At 38.0% G+C, this 19,639-nt stretch overlaps 1 protein-coding gene across 6 annotated transcripts in view; it reads left to right on the plus strand.

Moving 5' to 3' along the window:
* DYNC1I1 (dynein cytoplasmic 1 intermediate chain 1) overlaps positions 1 to 19,639 on the plus strand; it is a 314,653-nt gene that overhangs the window by 185,686 nt on the left and 109,328 nt on the right. For all 6 annotated transcript variants that reach the window (XM_017525159.2, XM_037737288.1, XM_017525163.2 and 3 more), the window contains 3 exons: positions 6,119 to 6,208; positions 13,142 to 13,304; positions 15,416 to 15,515. In XM_017525159.2, the coding sequence (XP_017380648.1) occupies positions 6,119 to 6,208; positions 13,142 to 13,304; positions 15,416 to 15,515 (353 nt within the window). The remainder of the gene's footprint in view (positions 1 to 6,118; positions 6,209 to 13,141; positions 13,305 to 15,415; positions 15,516 to 19,639) is intronic.

Below are 19,639 nucleotides of genomic sequence, written 5' to 3' on the forward strand. Positions count from 1 at the left end.
CACACACACATACATACACACACACACACACACACACACACACAGACACACAAACAAACAAACAAAACAGAAAAAACTCAGGTCTTTATATCTCTCCAAGTCTATTCTCTAATAATAGTACAGTAGTAAGCTGATTTAGAATTGCCTCTGTGTCCTTGCCAGTTTACATCTTGGAAGCTTGTTTCTATTCATTTCATAAGCCACAACATATTTGATCATTTCTAACATTCACAATTTTCACATTAAAATTGATGATGTGTTATAGTTTAATAGCAGTAATCGTCTTTCTCAGCGGTATATAAAATAATTGTGTATCTTGCAGTCGTTGGCCCATTCATTACAAAGTCATGTGGTAATTGCTTTGTGCCTCCCACTCTGGACAGCAGCAGGATGCCCTTTGGAGCTGAGAAGGATGGAGTGAAATGGCCCTTTCCACTCCCTGCCTTCACTCTCCACCCGAGCCAGCCTTAGCGGTCTTACCGATGTGTCAGATGGAGGAGCCATAGTCCTCTCATGAAATGTCAGGAGCAGAGCAGCAAGGGCTCTGGCGGGAGCTCAGATCCTCTTATCCTGAGGTTTTGCAAGCCCTAAGAGGGTTAGGGAAAGTAAGAACCCAGTGGCCTCATAAAACACAAGCCCCTCTCTTCACAGAGGGTCGCCTTGTGTCACTGAGGGTTCTGGTTGCATGCAGCAGGCATCATATCCAGTGGCACTTACTGGAACAAAATCTGGTGCTGACACCACCTTTAGTGGGATTTATTGGAAGGAAGTCTGGTACTCACAGAATCAACAGGAGGCAGAAGGAACAGGTTTGAAAAAGCATGGGGACCAAGGGAACTCTGGAGCACTGGGCCTCTGGAACAATCTTGCCAGGATGTTGGGCATCACTGCTGCTACTGCTCTTTGCCCCAGAATAAACCCTAATTTTTTTCTCAGCTTTGACTCCAAGGATCCAAAGACAAAGCCTGAGTTAGAAGCAACCAGTCTGAATCCCCAGATTCTCTCTGTGTCCTGGCCACCAGGAAATTAATAGCAGGAAACTCTCTTCCCTTGGGCTTCAAGAGAGGAAAGTAGGATCCAGCACGTCACCTATCCAGAATCATTGCAAAGGGAATATGCCCCAGATGAAAAGGGGTTTTGCTATTATACTATATTGCCAAACACTGACAAGTATTCCACTGCACTCCCTTTCAAATACCTCACATCCATAAGGCTGTCAGAACAAGTCAGCAAGCAGAGGACTGCAGCATACTAAAACTGTCTACATCGGCTTCATTCAGAACCATGGACTAGGGGAGGAAACGAACTCTTCTGGAGCTCAGGCAAAGGGTCAAGCCTCGTGCTGAGTGTGTTATCTGTGCTGCGTAATATGCAATTATTGCTACATAATATGTAGTTACTCATTCTTAGACTTCTGAAAATCTTAAGGGAAGAGGACAGTGGTTATCAAAGATTTTTCCAACCAGGGGGAATGAATGTGGCACCTGGAGACGGCAGAATATGGGTGTGAAATAAAATAATGTGTCTAAAAGATGTCATTGTTTAGAAATTAGCCCTTTGGACTGACAGGTAATTAACTTCTGCCACTAGTTTAATTTCTTGTGTGGACCTGGATGCAGGAAACCATACATGGGTGGTAATTTTTTTCCCTCCAATCTCAAAGGAAATGTAACTAGGTATGAACTAGTGGCACAACTCATATATCAGTGGTCTACAGCAGGTCTCCATAAATCCCTTTCTTTAAAGTTATTTAACTGTTTTGAAAATGGTTTCAACAGAAGTAATTCCAATTGCACCAGAAAGGAAACCAGAGTCTTAAAGAAAAATATACTTTCTTTGCTGAGCAAGGCAAACATATCAGTATGCAGAGAAACAAACCAGTCTCTCGTGTTTTATTTCCTTAGCAAATTCACTGAAACACTTACTTTATGTCTTTAAAAAGCTGTTAGACAAAGAATTCTGTGGCCACTAAAAATTAATACCTACAACTGGTTTGTAGCCACTTTAAAAGGGCAGGTACTATTTTTTAAATTTCTCTGTTATTCACAGTTTCTCATTATGGGACTCTGTACATACTACAAACATAATACATATTTGTTGTGTGTGTGTTTTTTAGACTGATTGAAAACATATTCTCTGGGGAAGGATTTTCCATTTAAGGAATTAGATAACCTGCTATTTCCTCACATGCTTCTATGCATAAACCTAGACATTGTATCACAAACTAGACCTTTTTATAGCCAAGCACATCACAGAATAATATTTTTCCAATAAGCTCATAGTGGCACTTTTGGTCACGATGTTTCTTTTTTGACTCTTCTGAGAATTAATGTTTAAAATAAATACCCTTAGAGCTGTGAAAGATGAGAATTTGTTACTATTTAAAGCTGACTAATTCAGTCATTTGGTAAAACTGCTTTCAGTTTTAAGAACTAGAGGATGTAAGTGCAGGAGCTAGGTGGCTCTAATGAAAGCACAATTATCATCTATAGTCAGAAGAACTAGTTATCAGTGAATCCAGACCTTGATCCATTACTCCCCTTGGGTCCATGGATTGATTAGTCTTATTTTCCCCAAGGTCTTCACACAACTCCCTCCTCTAACTCCTTTAAGTTTTTGCTCACATGTCACCTCTGTGTGGCCTTTGGGGGCCTCTGTTTTAAATTGAGACTCTCCCACTTTGACCAGAATGCCTAAACTCTCTTTCCTATTTTGTCCTTTCCCCCATAGCACTTGTCTGATACAATATATATTTTGTTTTCTTATTTGTTTGTGGTTTCTTTCCACTGGAATGGAAGCTCCATGAGCACAGAGATTATTTTGTTTGTCTTGTTCCCTGGTGAGTGCCTGGCACCTGGCACATAGTAAGTGCTCAGTCAATATTTGTTAGAATCTAAGGCAACGTTCGTTTTGAAGATTTCTGCTTAAGTATGTTCCCAATGACCTTGACTCTTCTGAGAATTTATGGTTTAAAAAGCAATTTTGCATTGGTTATTTTATTTAGTCATTCTTACAACAACAATGTGTTTCAAGGAAGGATTATTATTCCATTCCACCAGATGAGGAAATGGGGGCTCAGAGAGTTCCCACAAATTGGATAAAACCCAGGGGCCAGCAAGTGGTGGACTCCAGCCCGGAACACGATCAAATACTTCCCTCGGGGTGCTGCTCTCACCCAAGCTGTGAATCTTTCTGGCTGGGGGAATTAACGCTTCATATTAAGGATTGCCGGCCAGGTCTCAAAGCAGTGAATTCCAGAATGAAAATTAGAACAATGTGGTTGTAGCATATATATTCTTGATAAATAAAATAATCCATATGTGCAGCTCTCAAGGGTGTGAAACCTAACATCTCAGCTAAAACTTGTATTTGCTCACCTCCTGAAAGTGGAAGAACTATCCATGTTGAGGCCATGCAAGTCTACCTCAAAAAGCCCCTGCAAAGCCTCCTCACCTTGCAACAGAACATTGCAGCTGCTTGTATTTTTGTCCTTTCTCCATGGCGTTTCTATTTCACATCATGCTGTGGTTCAGGAGGCAGTTTGTGTAGTGGTTAAAGATCACAGACCCCAAAACAGGCAGAGCCAGACAGAACTTGAAGTGGGATGTGGTTGCAATTCCTTTGGGGGTAATTATTGTCTCCTCATCTGCAAAACTGGGCTAATCGTACTAAGTTCTGATACATAAATTAGATTATACAAGTGATGCACTCATGACTGCCTTAAGTATTATTGAACATCTACTGTATCCCTTCTACTAGATTGTATGATTATAGAAGGAAATGCACTTACCGGCTTTATTAGTTTTCTAGTGCTGCCATAACAAAGTGCCACAAACTGGCTGTTTAAACAACAGAAATTTAATGCTTCACAGTTCTGGAGGCTAGGATCTGAGATCAAGAAGTCTGTGGGCTTGGTTCCTTCTGAGGACTGTGAGGAGGAATCTGTTCTCCTAACTTTGAGTGGTTTGCTGGCACTCTTCAGTGTTCCTTGGCTTGTAAAAGCATCAGGTCTATCTTTGCCTTCATCTCCCCATGATGTTTTTCCTATGTGTGTGTGTGTCTGCATCCATTTTCCTCTTTTTATAATGGCACCAGTCATATTGGATTAGGTGCCCTACACCATTATAACTTCATTTGAACTAATTATATCTGCAGTGACCCTATTTTCAAATAAGGCCACATTCTGAGGTACTGGAGTTTATTACTTCAACATACGAATTTTGAGGACACAGTTCAATTTTGGGGACACAGGTGATAAGCCCTGGCCTCATCACCATTTTTTGTTGTTGAAAATACAGCAGATAATGCCCTGTACTTAATAAGTATCAGGGTGTGGCTGCTGAATCTGTTAAAGAAATGTCTCCAGAAGGTTCAGAAATAAAGCCACTGAAATAATAAAGCAGCTGAAAACTGCCTCTTCATCCAAGGATCACCGAAAGAGGAAGCTTCTCTCGATCTAGTTCCTCACTGGACTTTATGTTTAGTCCTTGGGTTAGGAAGATACATCATATCAAGATGGATATTTTGCTAAGGACTTTCCAAGTGGAATTGTGTGTGTGTGTGTGTGTGTGTGTGTGTGTGTGTGTGTGAAGAGATAGCATTAATGTATTCACATATGGATAAGGACATAGATATGCTATTTATAACTTAACTTTTTAAAGATTTATTTGTTTAAAAGTCTGGGTCACAGTGTTCTTTTCAAAATTTTAAGTGTGGCTTTTCATCTCATAAATGTGACCTCAGAGATATGTGTGAATAATAAATGACAGTTCTTTAAAATGTTTTACATTCTTTCTTACATATGCATAGTGTGATTATATATAAAGTAGTGAGCTTGGCTCCACAGTCTCCCTGCATCCCTATAGAGTATGATATTTCAATTAAAATTCATATTTTAAAAATGCTAATATCTAAATTGCAATGCTATACTTTAGATACCTATATTTTTAAAATTGATATCCCTTCCACAAATCACTTACTTAATATTAGTTAGAATTTTGTAAGTTGCTTTTCAGGATATACTTCATTTGAGCATTTAAGTATGCATTTATAATGTATTCTAAGTGGTTGGTACAGAAATTTTGAGTTGATAAATATCAGGATTTATTGGGATAGAAATGGGACTATCCACAGACCTTGAGATTTTATAAAAGTTCTATAAATATTTGTTGAATTAATAAATATATGGGGTAGAAGAAGAAGCAAAGTCATTTCCTTTCAACTCTATTTGGACCAATGAAGTCAATAACCTACATGAAGTACAATACTGTATTTAAAGATTGAAAGCAAATTTTAATTTGTTATATTATTTACGTTTCTATAATCTGGATTTTCTTGTGACATCTTGACTCTCTTCTAAACCTTCTGCATTGTGTCTGATGCTTTCAAACACTCTGTAATGGAAGGGGCCTCTAGGAGAGGCAAGTTGAGAGAGAGGAAAAATGAGCACACATTTGCATAGGGCAGGAAGGGCACTCTAACATCTGGCAGGGGTAGCCAACTCAGTCGACTTGTTAGTCTCATTAAATTCACATTAATGCATGAACTGCTCTGAATGTGTAAATACCATTTCGGGTTGTTTTCTCCCAGACCAATGGCATTGACTTTGGGGCCCTTCCCCTTGTTGTTTACTTGCCAGTGGCATTTGACCTGGGGTCAGACCTGTATTTAACCCTTTCCTGTAGGTCAAAAACAAATTAATTTAGTAAGAATTAAATTGGAAATGAGTCATCTGTACAACAGGTGTTCCCAGTGGAAAATGTGCTCCAGGTGGAAACATTTTAAAATCTGTTCCTGGGCCATCCTCGAAGAAGCTTCAGAGGTCAGGGAGGCAATTCCAAGACATCCCACGTGGTGAGGGCCTGGAGCTGGATGTACAGGTGTCCACTGAGCATGGTTTTCTCAGCAGCTTGGGGAAATTTTCAAAGAGGCCCCTTTTGGAGATAATTTATTCATAAATTCATGAACATTTAATCTTGGGCATTCATTGTGGACTGATGTACTTAGATGTTGCCTTAAATGATTAGAACTTTACACTTTACCCCTACCTCCCACTGTCAACCAAAGACTTTGATTTTGAGGAAAGAAAATATTGTATTTTTCTCTTTCTTTTTTCTAGAGGATGAGGAAGATGAGGAAATGGTGGAACCTAAAGTTGGCCAGGACTCAGAACTGGAAAATCAAGACAAAAAACAGGAGGTGAAGGAAGGTATGTTGTCAAAAATAAGTAAAGTAATTGTTTTATTTGCTTTTACCAAAAGACTATAGAGCTAAGTAAAAATATAATTTATATCCTCTATATGGAATATTTTCTATGGTTGTTTAATACGTTACATTTAGCAACATAAACTGTAATCTCCAAAGAAAAAGTCGTTTCTTTCTTGACTGATAGATGCAAATAAAGTGCAAAACGTCCACAATTTCAGTAACAATTCTAGTTACAATTCTAGTATAATTATTACTAAATAGTGATAAAAGAAAACACTTGTCATCAGCTGTCATGTTATCTTGTCACACCACCATACATTCCCAATGATAACAGTAAAGCAAAGGACTAGATATAATTGTTTTGTCAATAAATTTTGAAGTGTTTTCTTGTGATCTACGTGAAACATTAATAGTGATCATTGCTATTAATTCTGCTATTAAAATTTTTCTTCTGCAAGTCTGCCTGTATAAGGGGGAGCAACCTCTTACATGTTCTGGTAATAATAATGACTAATATTTATTAAGGACTCACTATGCACTTGGCTGTTTTCTAAGCACTCCACAGATATTATTCACTCCTTACAACATCATTTTGAAGCAGATAATATTATTACCCCTATTTTATAGGCAGAGAACTACGAAGAAAGAAGTCTAAAAACTTATCCAAGGACATATAATGTACAAGCACATGAGCCAAGATTTAGAGTCGAATCCAAAGCCCGTACATTTCACCCTGTTGCCCTCCTCATGATAGCACTGTGTCTATAAGAAGAAAGAAAGAAAAAAGAAAAGAAAAAGAGGGACAGGAAATACTACAGATGACATTTTCTTACACACCCAGCTTTGGATTACTTTGGGATTCTCAGCCCATGGAGACAGAAGAGAATTTTGAGTGTGTCTTACTTGCTGACAAATGGAGAGTGGGACCTGAGAACTGAGTGTAGATTAAAAAGCTTCTTCCATATTTCTCACTGAGTGTTCCAGGTATAGATTGATATAACTCTGATTAGAAGCTCATTTGATTTGTAAATTTTAAAGATAGTTGTGGCTCTGGCACAGTGTGGCAGATGTTCAGCACTGGGGACTTTTGTAGGAATTAATACATATTGATCCCATGTACTCACTTCAACACCTTGTGCTGTCATGAGAAAATTATAGTAGCCCAAATACCTATTACAAATGATATCCACATCATATGGACTTAAATGAGACCATTTTTACAAATTATTAAGAATCACTTTATAGTGAGGCTTATTTGAAGTGTGTGTGAGTGTGGGTTGGCATGTGTGTGTTTTAGTTTTGGCTGCTTTTTTGCAATCTCAGGTATCTAAAAGCCAGTGCAAGATAGTAATGAAAAAGTACAGCCTCTGGAGCCAGACTACCTGGGATCAAATCTTGTCTCCGTCAGTTATTAGCTGAGTGATCGCTACAGACTGAGTTATTTAACCTTTTCTTGCGTCAGTTTCCCCATCTGGCAAACAGAGATAATATGTACCTTCTGAGGTTTTTTTTTTTTTTTCCTCCTGAGGTTTTTAAAAAATTAAACAGGGCTAGTATGGAACAGTACTTGGCACAAAGTAAGTGTTACATAAAAGCTTGCTAAATTATCATTAGTAGTCTTGCCTTGCAGTGCCTGGGTCTATAACTGGTTTCTACCCTGGTGAGATGGATGCCCTTGGGAGCCCCAGCTCTCTGTACTCAGCTTTGCCGTAGCCCATAGCTTTGAAATGACATGGTTACAGGGGCCCCAGCTAGTACATTTAAAAGAATGTGGAAATACCAATAGAGATGCAAGCAAAGTCCTTTAAACTCGTTGGAGAACTATTGTTAAGGGTCTTATTTCTGTTACTGTGCCAGGTGTCAGGCATTGAGAAGTTCAATAAGGGTATGAGTAAGTCTTAGGAGAAGATTCAGAATTTTAGCAGTGGCATCCACAGAAGACACAACGCTTACTCTTTCTGAGAGTCCAAATGAATTTGATGGAAGAGATCTCACATTTAAACTTATACTAAAAACATCCTTTTTTTAAAAAAAAGTTGGTGAATAGAATATCATGATTACAGGTGCAGTGAGGGACAAAATAAGTCAGGCTCTATTAAAGTACTCCTTTACTATTTGCAAAATATTCTTAAAATATACCTGGTGATAAAGAGCCAGGGTATATTTTGTGTGTCTTGGCATGGATTCCTCATCACCACCACCCCAGCCCTAATCTCCAAATCATCTTCTCCAGCAAAGCAAAGCAACCTCCTTCTTAAGTTCCAAGTGAAAACACCCTTCAGTTTTAACTGTTACTCATGCTTCATGGAATTGATTAAAGTCATGTTAAAAGTCCAAAAGAAGTTTGAAAGAACGTTTCCTGTTCCTGCTGCACTGTGTGCTTTATTCTCCATTAATGGCTTTTCTGCAAATTAGCACATAATGGGTTAAAAGCATGTTTATGTTGGCATCAAACTCTGGCTTTTTTTTTTTTTTTAAGCAAGACATTATTTTACAAACATTCGAAAGAATCTCTAGCAGATATAATCGTGGCGCCATTCACACGACTGCAGAGTAGTTAGGGCTGTGTCAGCACTTCCATTATGAACCCTGCGTTTCAGGGATTTATTACTCAGCCATAAAAATTTGCTCTGGGCTGAAACTTGACATACACAGCTTCAAACCAGGGAACACATTTTTGAGAAATCTGGCTTTTTGTTTTTGCAGTGAAAAGGAATAAAGTGGTGAGGGGGACATGGGGAAAACAATCAGCACTCACTAACTTTTGACATTTTTGCCCATGTGACATCAAAATGCATTAAACAGTAAAGAAATACAGTTTTGACTTGTTACTGTTTAATTTTTTCTGCAATAGAATAGGAAAAGAGCAGATATATTTCATCTTATGATCAAAGTTTAGAAAACTTCTATATGTCAGTGTCCTTGTATCTTCATGTTTAGAAATTCAAAACAATGCAACTGGGAAACTCTTTTGTAAATACAAATGAACTCATAAACCTCACACTGACTTCAGAGAAAGATATCCTTCGCTTTTAGTTTGGTTTGGTTTCCTTGCTGCTGTTTATGAACTGATTTCACTGTAAAATTCCCATGAGAGCCACTGTCCTTATTTAATCTAATGCTTTTCCTGGCTATATGGGTTTATTTATTTTTTATTCCTTAGATATTCTTGAAAAATATTTTTAAATAATCTTATTGAAATTTAAAGCCACATCGCTGAAACAAGTCAAGACGTATTTGTAGTAGATATTTTTAAAATAACTCTTAACATAGAATGAGATACTAAAAAACTCAGTATAAGTTGTGAAATTCATTGTGAAATGTACATTTTTATAGAGGAAAAAAAAAATCACCAGAAGGCTAGAACCCAAAAGATATAGTTTAAAGTAGTGTAAATTAATTAAAGAGAATGACAAAGTATACATTGAGGGTACCAGGAAAGGTCAATAAAACATAAGAAATGAGATACAATCATGCTTGAAAGAAACATTTGAAAGTATTTTTATATATAAAAAACTAAGAAAAATTAATATTTCTACAATAAAAAGTGGACCCTCAATGACATTTATATTAGATTTTAATTTTGCAGGCCACAAGTTCATGGATTAGTCTGTCTTCTGAATTTTAGGTATTCAGTAAAATTTCTTTTGTATATCTTATTCAAGCTCAATATAATTGTTTGGTTAAATTTTGGTGAATTTGAAAATTTTCTTATCATTTGGATTATATGTAAGTCATATCCATGCATTCTACTTTTCATAAAGCAGAATCTACTTTTTCTTAAAGCGCTCTGTAAATGCACCAAGTATTGTTAGCTGTCACTTTTTGGCAGAAACACTCCGTGTTTTGTGTTGTGAAAACAAAGAAAAAATCTGCTATAATAATATTTTCTGCTTAATTTATGAGAAAAACTAATATCCATGCCCACGTTTTGTTTTGGTATGTCCTTTGCTGTTAAATTCTTACCTTCTTAATACCATGAACTTGTTTAAAATAATTTATTAGGTTCCAGGGATAGGAAAAAGCTGTAGAAACAGACACTTCAGGGAGAATTTAGGGTCTATCTTGGAATAAAACAATTCTGATTCTATTTGTTTATTCCTGTATTTTGAACTTTGTGGATTCCATTAATCAACCAATTTTCTTTCATGAAATATGATGTCTGGAGAGGTTATCTCTGAATACGCCCTTTGGTTGTGGTTCCTGGATGCTCTGTTATGTTTTAATTATATTGTAACAACACTTATCAATTTAAAGTTCTTTAAGTATGGGAGGTTTCATTTATTTAATCGAAAATTACTGTGGCCCTATTTAACTAAGTTGAATATTGTTTATGATTTTTAAAAAGTGCTCATCTGCACATGCATCTGATTATTTTCTGCTAAGAAATCATGTCATTTGATCCCTGTTAGACATCAAAGCTTAATATAAAATATATCTTTTGTTTACTTCAGTAGCTTTTTAATTTCAAGCCAAATATTGTATTGTCAAACATAGTATCTGGAGAGGCTAGTGCTCCACCTACCTGAACTTGGCCTCTCAATGTTACACTTTGATCAGCCATTTATGTTTCTGTTAGAGAAGAAGTTGTGTGTCTTGAAAGCTGAGATCAAAGTGACAATAAGCTACAGGAAAAAAAATAAATTACAGAAAATTACATAGATACCATTTTTTATTCAAGGTAATGGACCTGTAAGGAAAGATACAGGTGAAATAGAATTGGCTCAAAAAGATAAACAGAGACTAGAAAGATTTTTTACTATCATAAAAAAGAAATAAAGGAGAATAATTCCTACATCTTTAATTTCAAGTGTGTTTCAAGTCATCTATTAACAGTGACCATGGCCAAGTGAGTCTTTTTAAATAAGACATTCTTCTTGGCCATAGTATTCTTGTTAAGTTCAGGTTTATTAATTTACTTAACAATACTAACCAAAACAAAATGGACCTATCATTTTGTAGCGTTTTTTCCCTTTTGCCTAGTTTCATTTTGTAGATTTATTATATTCTGGAGTGAAATAACTCAAATGTCTCATTTATAGTTTTAGAAAGCAGACTAATAAATTACTACTTAATTACTAATTATCGAAGCCCAGCAGATTTATCTTTAATCCTTAAACCAGACTTAAAGTTTAGGTATCATCTCCATTTCATAGACAAAACTGCTGCCCAGAGAGCTTCAATGCATTGATTAAATAATCAAAGTTAGCATATGGCAGGGTGCTTGATTCCAGGTTGGCTTCATAGAGTTCTTTATGTTACTTGTGACCTCCACCTCTTTCCTCACTACCTAGCCAAACTCTGAGTGTGAACATTGCCTGATTCACCATTTAAAAAACTAATGTCTTGGCAGCACTGCTCAGTAGAAGTTGATGGGGGTCCTTGGAAAGTCCCAGTACACACTGGAATATTTAGGGCTCTGGAGACTTAGGCAGCAAAGAAATATTTCTAATTATATTTAGGGCTGTTGGAAACTACGGAGTGGACTATGTTAGGAGAAAGCCTTCTACTATAGTAGATGAATCACATGTTGCCCTAATATTTCTGGAGAGCATTTCTTAAGGTATGAAACAACTACATCAGAGTCATTCTAGTTTCTTGTACGAATAGAGGTTCTCAAGTTTCTCCAGACATCCTGCATCATGGTCTGGGGCAGGGAAGGGGTGGTTAGAAAGAGGGAGATACTATGAACATTGGATCCACTGCCATGACTCAGTAGAAGGGCTTTTTGGCACTACAGGTTTCTTAGGCTTCAGGATACAATTAATCAAATTATGTAGCACTTTCATAAAACATTATGCTACAGGTGATAGTACCTAAAAGATTCTTCTGATGATGTGGCCAGGTAGAAATCAATCTGGTTATTAGGATGGCTGTGGTAGTGCTTGGGAAAACCTGTGGGTGAGTGATTCCATCAGAGGCTCCACCTGTGATTGTAATGCACTACTCTCCTGTAAGTTTAACTTCAGGAGCTTCTGTACCACTGAAAGAGTAACTAATGAATATTTTATTGAAGGCTCGTTCCACCAGAGTTGAACTGGGGTTCCTGAAGAACCACAAAGGTTCAGCTGGCAGTTTCTGCCCTTGAGGGTTTTCCAGTCTGGAGAGTTCCTAATCCCTTCCCTATAGCTTTATGTAAAACATGCAACTGAAGGAATGATTTATGTAACCATATGTTGACTCTAAGGTGAGTTCACTTTCAGAAACTATAACATACTGCTAGTTATTTGATCTCTTTGTCTCATTTTTTATCTTTAAATTTAGTTTGATAAGATTAATAATGCTAGCAAAGTAAGGCAGAAAAACAATTTTGGGTTGTTTTATAGAAGCATTTATTTGTTCCATGTGTTTGTCTAAAAGCAGAAGACCTTGAGTGAAAGCAGGTTTGGAAGGATATATTTTTGCTTTTGAATATAATCTATATAACAATCAGTTAGCCTTACCAACTAACCATTTAAAATAAAATGAATTTACAAATTTACTCAGTAGAAAGAGGAAAGGTACTATGTGGATCACATTATAGAATGTTCCTAATTGTTTAATATTGCCAGCTTGACAATAGTACAATAGCATATATAAATACATAGTTTTGTAAATTTATCTATTATGCCCTATTTGAGCTGTTTTTCAAGTTAAAAAAATTTAGAAATGATTGCTAAAAACACATCAATCTATATTTATTTGTAATCTTCTTCAACTCTTCAAAATAATAATTAGACCAAATATGTTATCTTTTTGTGGGGACATCTGCGGAAGCCTTTGGTGTGAATTTATAAATAATTTAGAATCAATATTAACAATGGTTTGTTTCACTGTATCTTGTCATGCCTTTGATAAGCAGTGTCTCTCAAGAGTTGGGTTCCTCTTGATAAGTTTTAATTGTCCCTTTTTTCTTCCCTAACAATCTCTTTTACAAAAAAATAAATAAATAAAGCCCCTCCAAGGGAGCTGACAGAGGAAGAAAAACAGCAGATCCTTCATTCAGAGGAATTTCTCATCTTTTTTGACCGGACAATACGGGTAATTGAAAGAGCCCTGGCTGAAGACTCCGACATCTTTTTTGACTACAGTGGCCGAGAGTTAGAGGAAAAAGATGGGTTAGTCTCTTGTGTGCATTCTTTAAAATGTAGTGTAAGTTATCCGTTAATTCTAAATTTATTTATGTTCTGACTAGGCAAATTTAAAATTAAGAAATCAGAGGAGGGTGAAATTTTGCAATTGATCTTGCTGAACAGCTTCAACTGTGGGCTTGGTGACATGTTCTGGCTTAGAGCTTCCCTGTAATTATCACGTGTTTCTGTGAAATGCTTTTCAGCTTGGTATCTGGGGAACAGTCCAGGTGATAGAGACTGGCAGACTCACATGCATTATCCTTTAAGAAAACATTCTTGTAAGCAGCAAAGGAAATTTGTGTTGTATCTACCAGATCTGATGTCTAAGCAAATAGGAAACTGAAGAAAATAACATGAGGTATGGGAGAAGTTAACTGATGTGGGTGATGATGAATAGAGACTGGAAAATGTTTCCTCTTTTTGGTACCATAAAAGTATGCCTATGTGTATATGCCCTTTAGGAAACATATTAATATATGCAAGAATATATTTACAGACAAAACAAAACTAATCAATAAAAGCAAGTGTCCCTAAATGACTTCCTCTACGACTATAGCATAGGTGTTGGAAAAAGCCGTGACCGTCAACCATCATCATGGGGAGAACAGGAGGGACTCTATGAGCCTTATATGACATAAATATACCTGTGCTTAGCCACAGATTTCTTTTGGCCAAGAATGATATTTGAAGGTAGTATCACTTGCCTTTTTCATTAGACCCGATTTTTTTTTTACCATTTCTAAAATCCAAATACATTCTTAAAGGACAATGTCTTATCATCATTGAGGATGCTCAAGGGAATGAAACAGAGGCATAAAAAACTATTTCAAAAAGGAGTTCTGAACATGTTCTCAACAGTAGGCAGCATCTTTAGACGACCTTGAAGAGATAACAATAGTTTGAATATACATATTCTGCAATCTTTGTTTTCTTTTGAAAAGCCATTGTTCTCTGACTTACTTGATTTTGTTGGTCCTATTCCCCTCTATGTCCCTGGCTCAGTATTACCCTAGGCTACTGGCAGAACTTGTGTGTGTGTGTGTGTGTGTGTGTGTGTGTGTGTGTGTGTGTGTGTATGCAGATATATATATTGCTTGAGTTTGCAATGGTGGAGCTGAGGAAGTGTTGACAGAAAAAAAACTGTCATATTAAGTTTACTAATTAGAGACCAAATAACTTGTTCAGAAGCCAGGTCATCCAGTCTGAACAAGAGCCATATATGTTAAGTGATGCATGGTTCAAGCCATCAGTTGAAGCAAATGAACAGAGGAATCTTGGGCGTAAAAGAATTTCCGAACCAAAGCCCAAGCAACTTAGGCAGCTTTTTATGCAGATCCCATAGTTCTTGGCCCAGAACAAACATTACTCAATTTGAATACTCAGCTCATGAAGCAGCTGCATAACCAGCGCTGAGTTCCTTGAAGCAGCTGTTATGGCCAGTGGAGTGTCAGCCAAGTAAACACTGGCTAAAGTGCAATCTTCCTAGACTCAGATGTTGTTTTGGTCCATGCCAGAAGGGTATCTGGAACATATCTGGTGAATCCTCCACTGTCTACCACACCTGTCTCATGGTAGAAATTATCACTTACTGTTGAGTGAGGAGGCTACTGCTATAGCCTATCAGAATTTACAAGTAAATAAAAACATACGTATCGTTTCTGGTCTAAGAACAAATAAGGTGATATCGATATCAAGGAATCCTCTAGTTTGCTGTGCTCCCTTGATAGCGAGAGATTTCTGATAAACCCTGCTGCTCCAGGCCAGAGCCTTTCAGGGAGATGCTCTCCCTGAAAGGCTCTGGCCTGAAGCAGGGTTGGAGAAAGCTTGGGACTGGTCAAGATGAGAACTTGAAACAAATCTGACATTTCGTAACAGTCTTGGAACAATATGTGGAAACCCTTTTTGGGCCAGATTAGAAAGAGCTTTTCATAAAGATAACCATCTTTAGTTCATTAATTTTTATCAGGGTGTGCAGTCTAGATTAACGTTTTGGCTTCAGAGAGTATTGTGTGGAGGCTTTTGCCATATCAGTGTTTCAATATGAGCAGTGTAGAGAGAGATCCCCATATTTATCTCTGATGTTTAAATCCTCCTAGGGATGTTCAGGCTGGAGCCAATCTTTCTTTCAATCGTCAGTTCTATGATGAGCATTGGTCCAAGCATCGAGTGGTCACTTGTATGGACTGGTCCCTCCAGGTAAGAATTATTGCTGGGGTGGGACGAACTGGGCTTATGTTCTCATGGCATTTCTATTAAAAAATAATAAAAGATTTGTTTACTAACCTACAATTTCTTCTCTATGCCTGTTGGGTTTTTTTTCCCCCTCATTTTATTGCAGTTTCAGTTTCAATTCTCTACTCAGTAATTTGTATTTATTGAGTACCTACTGTGTGCTAGGTACCAGACAAGAAGCCAGATTGTTTTGTCCATGAAACTGCTCTCATTAAGATTACCATTGATTTCCTACTTGTCAAATCCTGTGGATATTTTTAAGCCATCTGTCCTGACCTCTCTTTGTCAACAGCTTAGTCAGCTTCCTTGTGCCTAGAGAAACATCTTCCTTCCATTGAGCTCTCACTACTCCTCTTTACTCTCTCCTAGTTCTCTGACTTCTCCAAGACTTCTTTTTCCTCTAATCGTCCTTAAGGTCCCTGTGGTCATGCCCTCAGCCCCTGCTCTTCTTCCTGACATGCTCTCTGTGGGAGATCTCTTCCACTGCTAAAGATTCCACCATGACCATCCTGTTTATATCTCCTGCCCAATCTCCCTGCTGAATTTCACTTTGTACACCAGACAGACCCATTATTCTAGATGTCTCATAGAATCCTAAATGAATTATTAACTCATTATTTCCATATATCCCAAATCCTTTTTTGCCTATTATATGATCTTTATGTTAAAGGCACCACATTATACCCAAGAGCCTAAAGCAGAACTTTCAGCAACATTGCCAACTTCCACTTGTCTTCCAGAGCCAGTCTGTCACCAAGTCTTTCCATGTCTCCACTCATATATTCATCATCTAATACTATTCTTAACCTTCAAACTAATATTTCTACCTTCATACTTGTCCACGTACAGTTCTCCCCGCTGGAAATCTACCCAAATAATCTTTCTAAAATAAAAACCTGATCACTGGCCAGGCACAGTGGCTCACACCTATAATCCTAGCACTTTGGGAGGCTGAGGCAGGTGGATCACCTAAGGTCAGGAGTTTGAGACCAGCCTAGCCAACGTGGTGGCACCCTGTCTCTACTAAAAATACAAAACTTAGCCAGACATGGTGACAAATACCTGTAATCCCAGCTACTCAGGAGGCTGAGACAGGGGAATTGCTTGAACCTGAGAGAAAAAGATTGCAGTGAGCTGAGATTATGCCACTGTACTCCAGCATGGGTGACAGAGTAAGACTCTGTCTCAAAAAAACAAAACAAAATAAAAACCTGATCTCTTCATTCCCTAGACTAAAATTCCCCATTGCCCACAGAAAGAAAGTCTAAGGTTATTAGTGTGGCATTCAGAGTGAAAGCAGGCAAATTTACCAAAAGCCAATTTTCTGAATGCCCAACTCAGCTAGGTGACAATATACCAAGCACTGAGTGGGAAAGTAATATACAAAGGCACACAGCCTAGTGGGGCGATGTCAGAATTTGAATCTAAGCGTCTGATGCCTGAGCCCACATTCTTAACAACAGTGTTTCTTCCCACAATAGCACTGACATAAAAACAGTGATACAAGCAGGAATGATTATTCCTAGGCACTTACGCACAGCACAGTTTCTGCTTTCTTGTTATCAATGCTTTTATTGGGAATAATAGAGCTAGCTTTTAATTTATTTTTCTTCTATGCAAAGCACCATGACAGCTGCTGTGAAGGCTTTCTTATTTCCTCCTCATAAAAATCGTAGGAAGCGGCCACACTTACTATTTCCATGTCATATTTGAAGAAACTGAGGCTCAGAGAAGCTAAGTAACTTGCCGAAAATCACTCAGTTAGGGTATGGTAGAGTGGGGATTTATACCCAAGTATTTTATCATCCCAGGGCATATGCTGTTTACCACTGCCTCCCACAAAGAGCTTCTGGATCTGAAACTAAAAGAGCTTGTAGGTGCAGAATGATATGGGGCATGTGCTTTCAGAGTTCAGTGGAGGTTGGAATCTGGTCTCTGGTCAGACTGAACTTCTCAGAAGACTGGGATTTAGACAAATGGAGGAAGAAGAGGGTGTTCTAGGCAGAGCTATAAAATGTGTAAGTCCCAATTAATCCTATTGGAGAACAGAGGAACAAAAGAGGGGTGTAATTCCCCATAACTGGACCCTCATCAGCCATCAAGTGGGTGAGTGTTCTTTCCTCTTGAATTCCCTTTTATATCCAAACAACAAAGCACACAGGGCATGATCGTGCAGAGACTAAGACAAGCAGGGTTTGCCCAGCCACTTTCCGCCAGTGTGTGGGTGGTCTCTGAGCATGCTTGAGTGTGTGCAGAGAAATCAGATCCAAGCCCAGGGAAACACTTAGCTCAGCTTGTTCACTTGTTCAGAGTCGGGAAATTACACAAGAACCTTATCTGACACATTCCTCAAGGCAACTACAACGTTGTTCCCGTGTCAGCTGATAACACTCCCTGAGGAGGCACAAGGCAGGGCCAGTCCCTGTCTTGCCCCAGTAGGTGATGGGCCACATTGCCCATGGATGTGTTTCCACACAGGGTCTTGCATGATGTTTGCGTTGCAGGAAGTGAAGTTGGAAATAACAGAAACTCTACCATGGAGAGACTACATTTATTTTCCCCTATTTTTGTGTGACCTGCCCACCTATGCTGTGGGGAAGAAGTTTGCAGTTTTGAAAAATGTATTGTATATGAGGCATAAGAAAAAGAGATTAGAACCCTCAGCTCCTACATCACACTTTTGTGGGCTTCAAAGGACTAGGGTTACATGCTTATGGGATAAAGAAACCTTTTGATGGATTTACATGCAATCCAATGATATTAAGAAAGAAGAGAGATAGAGGAACAGTCTTGGTATGTAGTGGTGGCATATATGTCTAGGATGATTTCCTGAATATAACAGAATAGAACTGAAGGGAAAAAAATGAAGAAATTATAAGGTTTCAGCATAGCTTTGCTTTGGTCTCCTGGGCTTCATAAACCAGAGCACTTTAACTTTGAAATATTTGCAAAATATCATCAAACATCATTCCTTGGAAGAAATCTGGGAATTTGGATGATTATGTCAACTTTGCCACCCATTGAAAATTATTTAGCACAGTGAGTCAATAATACCATCACTACCACATGACAGAGATTTCAGATGTGTACAGAACTAGACTCATGATCTTACTCCCACCATGTATACTCCTCTCACATGTAAATTGTATATTCCACTCCTGTAGTCATCCAAGATGCAAACCTGAATAATCTTTGGCAGCTCAGTTAGTTGCTAAATCCAATCAATTACAAGAGCAAAAAGATTCCTACTGACACCAATGCAAATCCAGGAACATGGATTTGACACCTACTTTATGTCATGTCCCCTACTTCTTGCTTATGTTAGGGAACATCTTCTCACTGGTCTCCCTACTGTTGTGTCTCTATAAGGTTAAGGCAGTATAAGTACTTTTACCAGATTAATCTCTGTAAAGATTACTTAACACACTCTGTATCAACTTGGGCAAGTTGCCTAAATTCTCTGGGCTTAAGTTTCTTCATTCATGAAATGATAATAATACCTAGCTCACATATTTATTGTGAGTATTAAATGAATTAATGCATATAAAGGCACAGGCCACCACGCCCGGCTAATTTTTGTATTTTTAGTAGAGAAGGGGTTTCACCATTGAGCCAGGCTGGTCTCCAACTCCTGACCTCAAGTGATCTGCCTGCCTCAACCTTCCAAAGTGCTTGGATTACAAGCATGAGCCACTGTGCCTGGCCTAGGTTTCATTTATTTGTTAGAAGAAAATGGGCTTGAGACCATATCTGGTAATTACCAGGTAAAATTCTCCTGAGATAGATATTGGATAATTCAGCCCTATGGGTAACCAAATTATCATGAATTTTATAATTTTTTATATTCTCTTTGAAATTATAGTTTTGAACAACATTTAAGATTTAAGTAATTAGGCCGGGCGCGGTGGCTCACGCCTGTAATCCCAGCACTTTGGGAGGCCGAGGCGGGTGGATCACGAGGTCAAGAGATCAATACCATCCTGGTCAACATGGTGAAACCCCGTCTCTACTAAAAATACAAAAAATTAGCTGGGCATGGTGGTGCGTGCCCATAATCCCAGCTACTCAGGAGGCTGAGGCAGGAGAAT

Source organism: Cebus imitator, unplaced genomic scaffold, assembly GCF_001604975.1.
Source record: "Cebus imitator isolate Cc_AM_T3 unplaced genomic scaffold, Cebus_imitator-1.0 Scaffold37, whole genome shotgun sequence".
Taxonomy (NCBI): Eukaryota; Metazoa; Chordata; class Mammalia; order Primates; family Cebidae; genus Cebus; species Cebus imitator.